Source organism: Lottia gigantea (genome assembly GCF_000327385.1).
Source record: "Lottia gigantea unplaced genomic scaffold LOTGIsca_57, whole genome shotgun sequence".
In the NCBI taxonomy this organism is placed as follows: domain Eukaryota; kingdom Metazoa; phylum Mollusca; class Gastropoda; family Lottiidae; genus Lottia; species Lottia gigantea.
In genome coordinates this window covers 912,666-928,257 of record NW_008709945.1, presented here as the reverse complement: position 1 = coordinate 928,257, position 15,592 = coordinate 912,666, and the positions used below count along the sequence as shown (strand labels likewise).

General features: G+C 32.9%; 1 protein-coding gene across 1 annotated transcript; it reads left to right on the top strand.

Annotated features, from left to right (window-relative positions):
• Nucleotides 1-1,850: 1,850 nt before the first annotated feature.
• Nucleotides 1,851-14,420, top strand: LOTGIDRAFT_127487 (hypothetical protein; the record flags this gene model as incomplete). Its single annotated transcript, XM_009063370.1, has 26 exons — nucleotides 1,851-2,107; nucleotides 2,555-2,708; nucleotides 3,073-3,105; nucleotides 3,360-3,531; nucleotides 3,920-4,030; nucleotides 4,292-4,383; nucleotides 4,692-4,798; nucleotides 5,090-5,201; nucleotides 5,520-5,618; nucleotides 5,905-6,055; nucleotides 6,557-6,692; nucleotides 7,131-7,308; nucleotides 7,748-7,856; nucleotides 8,206-8,335; nucleotides 8,633-8,691; nucleotides 9,093-9,308; nucleotides 9,582-9,641; nucleotides 10,015-10,208; nucleotides 10,572-10,802; nucleotides 11,088-11,194; nucleotides 11,535-11,682; nucleotides 11,949-12,100; nucleotides 12,443-12,521; nucleotides 12,848-13,110; nucleotides 13,369-13,780; nucleotides 14,139-14,420. 26 exons carry the CDS (start codon nucleotides 1,851-1,853, stop codon nucleotides 14,418-14,420), a joined length of 4,044 nt encoding a protein of 1,347 aa, XP_009061618.1.
• Between the last annotated feature and the right edge of the window lie 1,172 nt (nucleotides 14,421-15,592).

Genomic DNA, 15,592 nt, shown 5'->3' with positions numbered 1-15,592 from the left:
TTTACTTTACTTTTTACTTTAGATTTACATAGTTTACTTTACTTTTTACTTTAGTTTTACATAGTTTACTTTACTTTTTACTTTAGTTTTACATAGTTAGTTTACTTTTTACTTTAGTCTTACATAGTTTACTTTACTTTTTACTTTAGTTTTACATAGTTTACTTTACTTTTTACTTTAGTTTTACATAGTTTACTTTACTTTACTTTTTACTTTAGTTTTACATAGTTAGTTTACTTTTTACTTTAGTTTTACATAGTTAGTTTACTTTACTTTTTACTTTAGTCTTACATAGTTAGTTTACTTTTTACTTTAGTTTTATATAGTTTACTTTACTTTTTACTTTAGTTTTACATAGTTTACTTTACTTTTTACTTTAGTTTTACATAGTTAGTCTTTTTACTTTAGTCTTACATAGTTTACTTTACTTTTTACTTTAGTTTTACATAGTTTACTTTACTTTTTACTTTAGTTTTACATAGTTAGTCTTTTTACTTTAGTCTTACATAGTTTACTTTACTTTTTACTTTAGTTTTACATAGTTTACTTTACTTTCTACTTTAGTTTTACATTAATTAATAATGTAACACGACTCATTCAATAGAACACAATAGAACGCTACTAAACGTTTAAAACATTTTGCTTTAATGAATAGTGCTGAATTTTGAATGTTATTACAGAGCTAAATGAAAAGCTTTGTGTTGACAACATCTTGTGTTAACGCTTGCATCTTTTGATGATCGACTTTTTCAAATCCAGAATGAAAGAATAAACTGAAAAATCCATTTATGAGTTTTGATATAGTTATTGTATAATTTCTATTTTAAATTTTTGCCCTTACAGACGTCGTAGAAATAAGCGTCTGGCTGCCAGAAGGAAAAGAGATTCTCCACCACCAGGTGCTTTACATCAAGTAGTTGGAACAGGAGGTCATCTTGCTACTTCTCATGAGGACACAAGTGAAGGTGCTTTACATTACTTCCAGGATGAAAATGGTAAGTTAAAAAAAATGATTTAAATATAGGGTTTGACCTGGATCCTTACTTTTAAAGCTTCATTTTTTAAAGTGCAGATTTTTAAGAAATACAGTATTATGATAATAAGAACATAAACCTACATTTAAAGTTAATTTTAGTGATTGACCAATCAGATGACTGGAACACTAAAATCATCTAAAGTTTTTAAGATTAAGGTCATAGTACTGATATTTTATACAGATGTAGCTCAATAGTATATAAAAGACAATACAGGGCATATTGTATTTGTCTTTTAAACCCACCCATCATTATCAAAGAAATAATACAAGAAATAAAACTACAGGTGCCTGTGATATTCAAGTCTTAAGCTTTCCATATTCTAGACATTGATTAAGGTTAAAAATCATATTGTAAGGAGGAGGTATTTTACTGGTGGAAAAGGTCCTATTGTTTACAATCTCATCCCATCAGTTCACTTACTGCCCCAATTTACCACTGTACACTATTGAGCATTGTATTCTCAATTATATAGTACCTAAATTACCTTCTTTTATAGGTGAATGGTTTACTTACACGTTCGGAGAGACGAGTTTTGATGCTGTTCGAGTTGGTACTGCAGAATCTAAAGATAACTGGCAAGACGCCCAAGAATCGAAAGCGTAAGAATTCATTCAACTAATGCTACTGTGTAACTTGTCTCATCTTAGAATTCCTCTCCAAAAACCAACATATCTTAGGATTTTTATCTTGTATCTTAACATGTATTTGATGGTTTCATTTTGATTTTGTTCTAGAGAATCAACAAGTTCAAGTGGCTCGGGTTCAACCTTGATCGTGGACTCACCGAAGTCTGAAGAGAGACAGGACAGCATGATGTATGGATTCCGTACTGGTCCACAATCTGACATCCAAACAACCAGTAGTGCTTTACAGTCATATGTACAGGCGTTATTAGAGGCGGGGCCATATAGTCGTACTGTTATCTCAGAAATAACGTCTGACAGCGACACCACTCATAATAACGCCTATGCTGAAGAAAAACCCAAGCATTTTTATAAATTAAAAATATTACGACAAAAGTTTTTAAAAATACGATTTGATCGGTTGTCTTTATTAGCTGCCTTAGACAGGTTAGTTGATTTTATTGGTATAAGTTTTAAAAAAGAAAAGATATCCATAATTTATAGCTAGTTTATTTGCCAGATCTATAGCTGATGTTCTCTTTTGATATATCTATGCCTATTCACAGCTGATTTGGAAACACAATCAACATGTAATGATTGCTGACCTACATTAGAATCCACAACTATCATCGTTCCATGTTTTCTTGAGAAAATGGACAGGTTCTTCCACTCTTCCAACTTTTGCTGATATTATTACTTTTAGTTGAAAGTGATACAATATAAGGCATCGATGTCGATATAATCTATCATTATTACTTGTGTTCCTGACTTGAATGACTTGTCTGTTATCTCTGTCAAATTTGCTATTCCTTTGTCATCTTCATAAAAGAGAACGTGGAAATACATACAGGAACTTTCCAAAATATTATTTCTTTTACCATAATTTAATTACAGGAACATATCATATATAGAGACTCTGATAACTGTGATAATGGCTGTAGCAGTAGGAGCAATAGGGGCCCTGGTTCTATCTTCGAATTTCTACCATGAAATCTGGATATTTTTCTTCTGTTTAAATCTGGCTGGTTGTCAGTACTGTCTGTTAAAGGTAAGATACAACATGTTTTAAATTGTTAGTAGAATTAGGATTAGTAGGTGTTTCAATATAGATTGGCTTTTTAGATGGTGTTTGAAAATGTTGTGTCGGTACTACAGGTCATTATGGCTGACACATGGGTTGTTGGAGTTATTCAAACAGGATAATACACTTGGTGCAGAAAAGTAGGATGTAAAACTCCATTCATTTCATTTCAGTTCAAATGGGACAATTAAAACAAGGCCCCATGTGTTACAGGATTTAAAGATCTCTTGACAGCTGACAATTTCCTAGATGCACACTGAATCATTAACTCTATCAGGAGAAAAGAAATAGAAAATGAATTTCATTTACATAATTTTACTTTCATTTTCAGAGCGTGCAACCAGATGCTGCTTCACCAATGCATGTAAGTATTAATAGGTCTAATATGTTAAATAGCAGGCAGCTGGATTAGTCAGTTCTGCAGGTTTGGGATTCACAAAAACTATCCGACATTCAATAAAACGCATCTAATTGTGCCATAAAACTGATAGGTACAGTAGGTGTATTTAAAATGACGAAGAGAGGAATAGGTGGGAAAATATGTATGAGTGAAGATGATTTATTTACAGATAGATTTGAATGGCTGACATAAAATTGATGATGCTGTTTTTATTTCAGGGATACAATCGACTCATTGTTTTTAGCCGTCCATTTTATTTCTGTTTATTTTGTGGATTATTGTTATTGTTAAACTACTGTAGTCAGGTCGCTGGCAATGAAGTTTTGACCTTATATGGAATTTCGTTTCCAGTGAAGTCCTCTCTAATATTCACTACACATCTTTTCAAAGGTAATACAATATAACTTTCTAGAACCCATTACCCAAGTTCTTAAATAAACAAATAGCCCAATTTAACAGTCAGTTTGTCAAGGAATTCACAAATTTTAGCCTTTTAGTGGTATTTATGCACCTGTGGAAATATTTCCAATGAGTCAGACATACACAAATTTTTCAAACTCCCATTGTGAAGAATTAAGTCTCCACTGAATTATTCCAAAAGATTTTGTCACTGTTTATAATGTGTATCTGGAGTTTGACAAGCTCTTTTTAGGGTAAAAAACTGTGCGCTGTACTCACAAATATACATTATATGAATTTACTATCGGAAGAAAAAAGACATTCATTTTCATTTTTTATTGAGTATGTTGTGTATTTAAGCTATCATTTTCTATTTCAGTATTTATTTTATGTTTCCCTATTATATTTACTCTGGGCCTCCTACCTCAAGTTAATACTTTTATCATGTTCGTATTAGAGCAGATAGACATGAACTTCTTTGGAGGAAATGGTAAGCCAGTTTTGATATTTACAATGTGTTTTTATATTTAATTGTGTCTTGAATTTAGATAGAGTTCAAACTGAACTGTTCTCATTATTTTCTTAGTTTTAAGATAGAAGCCAATAAGGTACATAAAACAAAGATTACTCCCTTCAATTACCTTATAGAAACAGTACAGGGATTTTAAAGTACTAAGAAAGAAAGATAAATAGGATTTTTTAACAATAACTCTACATAACAATAAATATTTGATTTGATTTCTATTTTAAGCAACCACAAGCTTGATCTCCTCAGTGTATTGTATATGTAGAAGTTTTATTGCTGTTGCTCTGCTTTATGGTTTCGCCTTCGCAGCCTTACAGGTAAACATCTACTGAATTCTTCCTACATCTTCTTCACAACATAGAGTTATTACGATCTCCATCTCAAACGTTTGCATCATTAGGCTCTCTTCTTGTATCACAGAAGTTTGTATATGCTGTGATTTGATTGGATTGTACGCTAGTGAATATAGTCCTCCACTAGTAGTTACACAGGCAGCAACAGTCTTTCTAACTAGGGCCCTGGTTGGCTGTCTATATACCACAAAGACAGGTGGTATGTGAAAATTGACAACTATATGTGTTTGTTGTAGGATGTTGGTAGCAGTCGATATCCTTGTAATAAACAGGTAGATATTGAGGCAGCTCAGAATCCCATCTTTTCCATCTTCTCAGCAGTTCTAGTTTCTGTTTCGTATCATCTGAGTAGAAGTGCCAGTGATCCCAGTATATTGTGGTAAGTTGATTCTAATCTGTAATCTTGATTTGATATTGTAAGTTTGAATACATCACAAGGAAAAAATAAAGAAATACAATAAATATCCTAATAAATTTGAAAATATTAAGTAATCTTCAATGTAAAACCCATATTTGGGATACAATGCTCCTAAGTTTTATAAACACAAAGTTTCAACAATTAACATTGTCATCATTTCAAACTCGGGAGTAATATACCAAAATATTGCGTTCCCATTATTTAACATAATTGATTATATTGTCAATCCTGATTCATTGTTTTATCTTACAGGATGTTTATTAAAGATTCTGTTTTTAAAACAGAAGAAAAAGAGAAAGAAAAAGAAGGAAAAGAAACAGAAGATTTAATAGATCCGCTACCAGATAAACTTAAAACTTGTGTTGTAAGTCTCACTTAATGTATTTTCCCCTTTAAAATTAAACATTGTGGTTTAAGCAATGCTACCAAAGCAGAGACACAGGCACACTTTCCCAGATGTTTAAAAACCATATGAGTTTTCATTCATGGTTACAAGTCTGCTGGCACCAATTATGGGTGTTGAGTATCAGTAATGCTTGTTTTAGGCATGATGTTGGATTTGCTGATATCTAACAACTTTTGAATGCTAACACCAGATTCTCTGAAGCACTTGCAGTGGTATCAGAATTTCCTTTATATTGTGGAGTATTCACAGTAGTGTGTTACTATATTTATTTTGTAGAGTGAACGGCTACAGTCTGATATGATAGTATGTGTATGTGTGACTATATTAGTATTTGCTATACATGTCAGTACTGTTTTTACTAGCCCAGTTTTACATGTAAGTATAATAATTCAAATAACCATTATATGCTTGAGTCCTGTATATTTCTTATCTCCTACTGGAGAAAGCATCTAGTTGTTGGGATGACCAATAAACAGAGACCAGATGCTTCAGGCTGTGCTAGGTATACAGTAAAAGAGTTAGTCAATGGCTCTGGATCGAAAAAATATCAAAACAGATCTGCTGAAAATCACCAAGGTGTGTTGTTATTCATATGACATACAATACAAAGTAAAATGTCGTCCTGAAGTCCTCAAAATATTAATTGATATATTTATTGCAGCCTGTATTGAGTGATATACTATATCTACTAGCAGCTAGTGTAGGATTTATAATACATTATATAATTCCAATGTTACGTAAAGAAATGCCCTGGTTATGTTGTTCACATCCGATTTTACAAAGTAAAGAAAGGAATTATTTTGAAGTTAAAGGTAAGTTTTAAATTTCTTTCTTTGATAGTGATCATCAAAGCAATTATTGTACCAAAGTGTTGACTTCTTACGTTCAAATTATAGAGGTTTTGTGTTAAGATTGTCTGCCGTACGTAGCAAAACAAATGCTTACCTAGCTTGAGCCTTGACATTACATGAGTAATATATTATAAAGCATGTTAAGTGGTACTTTTGGAGCTCAATAAAAGATCTATTGTTACCTCAAAATGTTTAGATTTTTTTTCCGTCTACATATCTCAAGTACAGTGGCGGAGCCAGATTTGCGTCTGAGAGAAGGACGAAATATCTGAGATTGTCCGAATTCCTAACCTAGTTATGAGATATTTGCCCGAAAAAATTGCTTTCGGGTCTTTGAGGGTGGCGGCTGTTCCCTCTGCCCCTCTTTGGCTCCGCCACTGCCTAAATATATTTTAAAGAGTGACATGGACTAAACAATGATGAATTCTATATAATGATTATTATATATTATTTATTTTTCAGAACCAGCCAAGATAATGTGGTTTGAAAGATTATATTTATGGTTAAGATTTATAGAGAGAAATTGTTTATATACTGTGGTTTGTTTATGTGCCTTGACAACATCAGCACCTTCAATAACCTGTAAATTTAAACATTAGTAAGTACAGTATGAAACATCCCTAGATCTCCTGTATGCCTGTGCTTTTGTAACATTACTTAACTGAAATGTTACCACCTAAAATTCCTAGATCAGAGCAGTTGGTTTTGTACTAAATAGTAATTTTTAGTTGAAACGAGATGACTTTTGTCAGGGTATCTTAAGCTAGAAATCGTAAAAGAGTAGGCTAATGCCCCTGTCCTGGCAAAAATTCTCTCATTGCACACTTCACTTGTTTGTCTTCATCTGCCTAATTAGGTGCAGCAACGTATGACCTAAAACTCATTGCTTTATTTGTGGTTTACCCATAGAAATGAATTAAACGAAGTATAGAGCTGTAGATTTGAATTCGCCAGATATATTTGTTAATGGCCACACACTTTACATGTAATAATTAAGATGTTTGATATTAAATGTTAACATATTTTTTATTTTCAGTATGGGGCCATTAATAATAGTTATATGTGGTTTGAAACTGCTGAGATTTGCATTCAGTGACACACCAAGACAATATATGATATTAACATTTACTATATTTTTCTTTAAATACGACCATCGTACAACATCAGAAACCTTTCTTATTGATTATTTCTTCATGTCCATCTTCTTTAATAAGGTTTGTTGTATTTTTTGTATAATTAGTTATAATGTGTATATTGATTAGACATGGCAGATGTATTAATTCGTGTGGATGATTCTGCTCGATAGATCCTTGCCTGCTTAACGAAGGTCTGTGGCTTAATCTAGGCTTCGGCAGAGAAAATATGTTTCCTTTATCAGTTTGCAGGTCAGGGAGGCTGACATGGAATGGTCAATAAACAGATGCCACCATTCTACAGACTGCACATCAATGAACTGACAACATTTTGAAGTTTCCTTCATTGTATACCACATCCCATTATCAATTTTGACTTGCCTGAAACAAAACTCATTTGAGCCACCAAACTGTTTGTCTTCAATTTCATCTTTGTCTACTAGATTAAGATCTAGATTTTATACATAACTAACTTTTATGCTATACCTATCATTATGATATTCTCTATTATATTTTATAGTTTTGTGATTGGGTATTAAAGATGAAGTTTATTATAACTTATATAGCTCCATGGCAGATCACCTGGGGCTCAGCATTCCATGCCTTTGCTCAACCATTTAGTGTACCTCGTATCCTTTCAAAATATGACATCATAACCAGTTGGAGACTTGAGATAACTTTACACAAATTATATGGATTACTTTGATATATAACTTGCAATGTATAATAAAGCCAGTTATTTACCCTCTGATTACTAAATGCCACTCATGGAAATTTGGAGACTCAATGCCTAATAGTTTCACAGAATTTATTTGCTATCATTTGCCTGTGGGTTCCTGTTAGAGAATGCTCTGCTCTATTTATTGTTAAGAAGTCTATGATAGATCTTAAGATACCAGAGTGATATTAAATCTACCTGGAATAACAAATTTATTCCTTTTATTAAAATAGTTTAGATTCTTTAACATTATGATGTAGATTCTGCCATGTTATTTTTACAAGCTGTAATATCAGCCATATTTTCTACCCCATTAAATCCATTTCTGGGTAGCGCCATATTTATAACCTCCTATATACGCCCGGTTAAATTCTGGGAACGTGATTATAAGTAAGTACATTTTCTTCTTAATGGCGTCTTTTTTTTTATAGCATATATAAAGAAATAGAAGAATTTAAACAACTTAAAACATGTTATTACTCAAAGTTTCATGCTTACGATCTTCAGTCAACTGACCTTTTTCAGTCTGGGTTAGGGTTAGATATTTAAAGATTTAAACTGGCTTTCAACTCACCTTGGTTAAAAAGAATTCTGAGATGAGCACTGAATTATCTGCCAAAGATGATGTTTTGAATTAATAGCCCTGTGAATATGTGTGTAGTGACTGATATTATTTTCGTATTTCAGTACAAAGAGAGTTGATCATACCAATACCAGACTTGCCTCACAGTTAGATAGAAATCCAGGTAAAAATTTTTCTCTTAAGTTTGTGATAAAAGCAAAAAAACTCAAATTTATTACACTCAAAATAATGAATGACAGGAAAAGGCTGAAAGCAAAATCCTCATATTTCTAAAGTCATCGTTTGCCTCTTTCCTTAACCTTTACAACAAAGCAGCATATTTACATGATGAAATACTGAGAGACCTGTGAAGCTGCATCAAATATTAACTTCATACGCTTAGATTGATTTGCTTGACGTTCTATTTCCTGATATTTGGTGTTCAAAGGGTTAACATTGATTTTCTTCTGTGTTTAGCTAAAGCAGCTGTCCCAGCAAAATTTCACTTATTGCATACTGCCCATCTCGATTAGCCCAAGTAGGATGTAAAACTCTATTCATTTCATTTTATTTTTCTATTTGTAGGTGCAGATGATAATAATTTAAACTCAATATTTTATGAACATCTAACCCGATCTCTACAACATAGTTTATGTGGAGATCTAATATTAGGACGATGGGGTAATTATACCCAGGGTGATTGTTTTATTATGGCCTCAGATTACCTCAATGCTCTAGTACATATCGTAGAAACTGGAAACGGTCTGGTGACATTTCAACTTCGTGGTTTAGAATTTAGAGGTAGGTTCAATATACAGTGTAATGTAACTTACTGAATTTTAAGAGTTGATGAACTGATTTAGATATAACATGTTTTGATGTAAAGTGATGGGCTTGTTATTGCCCTCTAAACGAGCTGACTGTATGTAATAGACCTTATATTTGTAGTTTAGGTTGCCACGCTGTATGGGCAACCAGTCTTTTAGAATTACTTTTTTACAAGCATTTACCTTTTCCCTTGCAACCTTCAATAACAATATGTGATATAATTTTGTTCATCAATATTGATTGTAGGGACATATTGTCAACAGAGAGAAGTAGAAGCTATAACAGAAGGAGTAGAAGATAATGAAGGTACATATATCCTATTATATAGCCTAAATTACCCTCACAAGTGTCAAGATTCTTAAATGTCTTCCCTTTACCCTTGTACACTTTACAGCTGTCCTTTTCCAAATTTCACAAGTTGCACACTGCATGGCTTGTAACAGATGATAAGGACAATTTTGTTTCATTACCTATACTTAAGAACCTCAGCAGCCAGATTCTTTAATAGATCTTGCATTGAATTGGGGAAAAGTCTTTTAATGTTTTGTTTTTTTCTACTGAACATGTCATGTCAACAATAATTCACTGAAAGTAAGACAAAATGTTGTAGTTTTAGAATAGGACTGATGCTAGGCTGATGTAATAGTATCGAATACTTAAATCTTGTTTTGTTTTTCAGGATTATGTTGTTTTGAGCCTGGTCATCTACCTCATTTTCTCAGTTTAAACACAGCCTTCAACCAGCGCTGGTTGGCCTGGGAAGTTGTTGTTACCAAATATGTCTTAGAGGGTTACAGTATCTCAGATAATAGTGCTGCTTCCATGTTACAGATATTTGATCTTCGAAAAGTTTTAATAACTTACTACATTAAGGTGAGTGATTTGTTTAAACATTTTGGATTCTCTTGTCAATTTGATCAGTGTTGCTGAACAAGTACACGCATAGCTTGCAGGCCTTTTGTCTTTCAGAAATAATGTTGTGTGACATTTTATCTATTATACAGAAGAAGATAGAAGAGGCCAATAAACAAGACATGGTTTCTGGTGTAGGATAATAATAATGCTTGCATTGTGTGTGATCCCGTACCTTTAAATTTTCTTCGATAATTGCATACCAATCATATGCTGCAACTGACACTGTGCTTTGTTAGACAGTTTACAGATGTCGTTAACTAGAATTTCAACTTTAGGACAGTTGGCATAATCTAATGATCACAATTTAATCTTCTGTTTTAGAGTATAATTTACTATACAGTCCGCTCTCCGAGGTTGGTAGAATGGTTAGATAACTCCAGTATTATGGAGGCACTACAGACCACAACTAATGAAGATTATGTTGACCTTGATCCTACATTTAATATCCATGTTGATGAAGACTATGATCCAAAGCTGTCTGGTATATCAAGGACCAGTTTCTGTCGAGTTTATCATAGCTGGATACAATACTGCGTTTCTAGAAGAGACAAGGTAGGTAACTTCTACAATTCCTAATCAGAAGAAAGTTGTTATTTTAATGAAAAAATTTTTATGTCCTACTTTTTTGCACCTGATTGCGCTAATGGACAATGTCATGCAGTGTGCAATGAGCAAAATTTTTATTGGACAGAAGTATTAGTTGTCTCTTTTTAGATTTTCTACTAGTGGGGAATTTTTACCATCCACAGCACATGGGGCCTCAAAGAACTAGACTTTTTTTTTCCATTGTCAGACATTAGAACTATTTATCAATGTAATATGTTTGATAATTTACAGAGTGTAAACTGTGAGAAAGGCAGTGATCTAGTATCATTATGTTATAGTCTCAGTTTATTGGGTAGAAGAGCTCTAGGGGCTGCCTCACAGAATGTAGCTTCAGCTAGGTAAGTGAAACAATCCAAACAGGAAATAAGATAGAGAGTGGTCCAACTCTGATGCAAGTGAGTTAAGCATGAAACAACCCAAAGAGGAAAAAGGAGAAAGAGTGGTTTAACTCTGATGGAAGTGAGTTAAGCATGAAACAACCCAAAGAGGAAAAAGGAGACAGAGTGGTTTAACTCTGATGGAAGTGAGTTAAGCATGAAACAACCCAAACAGGAAAATGGATACAGAGTGGTTCAACTCTGCAAGTGAAACAACATGAATTGGCATGAAACAATCTGTAAAATTTCTGTTTTAATATCAATATGTAGAAATTTTTGAAGAATCCATTTTGTTTTTCAGTGTTGATTTTTTCCTGTATGGTTTACATGCCTTATTTAAAGGAGATTTCCGTATCACATCTCCCAGAGATGAATGGGTATTTGCTGATATGGAAATGATGAGAAGAGTTGTTGCCCCTGCCATTAGAATGTCTTTGAAGTTACATCAGGTTAGAGATACTTATTCATTGGAGGCAGCGATGCTACTTTCACTTTTTTTATTGGTTGTGGAATTAGAATTTTTCTTTGTGATTGAACCGCACGAAATTGAATTTTCTTTGTACAAAGACCACTACCTGTAATATACCTTTAATAAATTTAAATGTTTTAAAAATTTAAATGGTCAGATATTTTTTTGAATAAAAGAGACATTATATTCTGAGCATGAAATAAGTTGGATTCTCTTTTTTTGACCAATGTTTTTTCTGTATTTTAGGATCATTTTACGTCACCAGATGAAGAAGATGATGTGGAATGTTTGTATGATGCCATCACAAATCATGAATCCAATATGGTGATCTCACATGAAGCTGATCCTGCCTGGAGAAACGCTGTTTTATCAAACGTCTCCTCACTTTTAGCTTTGAGGTAAGAAACTTATGAGATCTACTAGATTTAATCAATATCATTAGACCCATTATTGTTTAAACAGCACCCCTTATCAAGAAAAGAATGGGGTCTTGGTTTACTTTATCCATTTGTTGTATATGACGCATTTAACCAATCAAAACAAGGTTTGCCTGCACTCTATTTTATTCATATTTTTTAAGCAAACCGTAAAAAAATGAGTTTTTTGAAAGTGTGTTAAATATCATGTGACATCATGAATATTATTACCTTAAATGGGACATTTGCCTCCCACAATGAATCATGTTAGGTACCTGATGTTAATTTAACTGAAAGTTTGATGTTTATTATCCTGTATTTCAGACATGTTTTTGATGAAGGTTCTGATGAATATAAAATTATTATGTTAAATAAAAGATATCTTAGTTTTAGAGTTGTTAAGGTAGGATACTGGATTTTCATCATCTAGTAATTTCAACTGAGACAGAATATTATATATGGCACACTGTCAGATCTTATGACAGAATGCCGAGGGATATTTGATAGCATTATATTATCACAACATGCTAATTTGTTTTGCCAACTTCTCTGTAGCTACCAGAATCAGTGATGTAAGCATGTGATTTTTTTCTGCACCAGACTTTAGATGTAAGATTATTTGTAGTTGTAGCCGTGTATAAAACTAAACTCAAATGATCTTTGCGAATGATTATTGTATTGTAGGATTCTAGGCATTTGAAAATTATATGATTTTTCTCACTATTTTAGGTCAATCGTGAATGTGTGAGAGGATTATGGGCCGGACAACAACAAGAATTAATATTCTTACGTAACCGTAATCCAGAACGAGGCAGTATACAGAATGCTAAACAAGCTTTACGGAATATGATAAATTCCTCTTGTGATCAACCTATTGGGTATCCTATCTACGTGTCGCCATTGACAACATCTTATTCCTCGACACATGAACAGATTGGCGGTGAATTTATTTTAGCTAACGTCAAGCGATTCTTCCATCGAATTTGGAGAAGGTAAAAGTCTGATTAGTGTGTATTTCTTGTGTTCCTTTTTTATCAGGGGCCTTATTTTTGCTAAATCCAGATTTTTAGGAAATATTGGCAAAGTAATTGGTTATTTACGTTCATTACAATTATGTTGTTGAAATTCAGTTTTTTTACTAAAACTGTAGATGTTTAACAGCCTGATAGAATTCATATCATTTCAATATCAAGCCATAAATCCATTCTTGTCAAATTATACTCCAATCATTTCAATTCATTTCATTTCAGATTACGTAACCAATGTGACACCACGTGTGTTGGAGGAAGTTCAGCGTTCCATGATGATCTCCCTTATACAGTTAGTCATAGCCAACAGGTGGCAGTAGCTACCCTGGGCAAATCTGAAGAAGGTAAACATTTTATTTTCATTCTATCCAAATCATGGGTTCCTTTTTATTCCATTGGTATTAAATGCAAGCTCCATTTTCTTGAAAATTTCAATCCAATTTACTCTTGTTTTAAAATTTCAGTTTCTACTCCAACCAATCAGGGTCAAGAAATTCCTCTGCAGAATCTAGGTAACCGTGGTAGTTTGATATCTACAGCTAGTTCAGCAAGTAAACCCAGTGCTCTAGCTTCATTAGCTAACCTTATAGTGGATCCGTCATCTTATAAAGATATAACACCATATAGAGTCAGGGTATGTAAGTTTTTTTTGTAATTTTATCTCTGCTTTGATGATTGTGAAGGATATAATTACATACATGGCAAGAATCTTAGCTGTAAGATTGAATCATCTTTTCTAGTGTCAGTTTTAGCTTAATATAATAAGCATTGTTAACAAGGATAATAACTTCCAGTTGTTCTTTGACAAACCTCTTGGCATTGATCTATGCCCATTTACAACTGGATGGACTTGAATAATAAGGAAAGATGACTTATTAAAGGTCGCCAGATTATATTTCAAATCACCTCAGTGCCACACTGTTCAGTCACTTAGTCAGCTTTCTTTAAATTTTTTATAAAATAAGTAAATTCTGTATTTTATATTGATTTAGATAATGGATCCTAATCAAGTTTACGACAATTTAAATCTGGGACGAAGAATTGATGTACAGTGGCCAAATGACGATTGGAAACAAAATGGTGGTAAAAATTCTTGGAATGACTGGCGACCATCTAAAGGTGTTGAAGGGACAGTGGTACATCGATGGTTACCTGGACATCGTGACCTTAATAAACGATCTCATGTTGATAAAACGATATTATTAGTGCAGATTGGGGAACGATATGTGCCAGTAGCAGACGCTGGAGTCATGGATCTTGGTGCTGAGGTTTGAAACATGGGTTTGAGTTCTTGGTGCGATAATTCTGTGATTGTGTGAAACAAATTGACATGAATGAAGTTTTATGTCCTTCATGTCAGCACCTGATCAGTCTAATGAAGATGGTGTTTTACACACACAAAGGTCAAATTAAAGTGTAACAATGTGTGTGAAGAAATGTGTGTTCAAAAACTGAGTTCTGAAAGTAGTTTGAGTTTCTGGAAAATTGCACATTTGCCATTATTTTGTTGCTGAAAGATGAAAATAAGTCAAATGTACAAGAAAAGTGGATGAATTAAGATAAAATGGAAATATGTTTTAATATAGAGTAATGTTGCTGTGTTCTGTTTGATGATAATATATACTGTGGCACAATTTTAAAGGACAATTGTTTTTTAAAACATGAAGAAACTATTGCAATTAAAACCACCAAAAACAAGTTATACCGGTTAGAATTAGTGCTATGTCAAGTTTTTTTTGCAGTTATTAAGATTGAAATTGCAACAGATTCCAGGCTTGGTGCTCAGTAAAATTATGGAACAAATAGTTATATCATATCAACCAATACCTTAATCACATACAGTTACCTGCAAAAACTACCAGTACTCAATATTATCCAGATGTGCTTTGAAATTGTAATTTACATTCCATATATGGTTATCATGTGACCTCATCATGTGACTTGACTTGTCCAACAAGGTTTGTGACTGTGATACTTTCTGTTTTTAATTTTTCACCTGAATACTTAAAGTTCATCAGTTAATTTGATGGATATTTAGTGATGAAAAACTTCATGATCATAGAAACTTTCTTTTCTATATAATCTGTTTTTAAGAATTTTTGTTTTTCTGAGCAAACCCCTATGACTACATAAGGCAAAACTGTAGCTTATCTTTAACTTGTTAATGATATTCATTGTATTTTGAGATTGAGTGATGTTGCCATAAGCTTATTCAAATCAGTTTATTTGGTAACATGTGATAATGCTTTTTAACCATGTTAGCCAATAAAAAAGCTTTCTTTTATATGAATCAAAAATTGTGTAAATTATCTAATGGACTGTCTGCTTGTAATGTAGCATTCCTAGTAGTCAACATCTTCACAATGGTCAAGGTATTATGTCTGCATCTTATACCTTGACTGCAATGGCCCACTTTGTTTCTCAAAAGTTTTTGAATGCAACAATT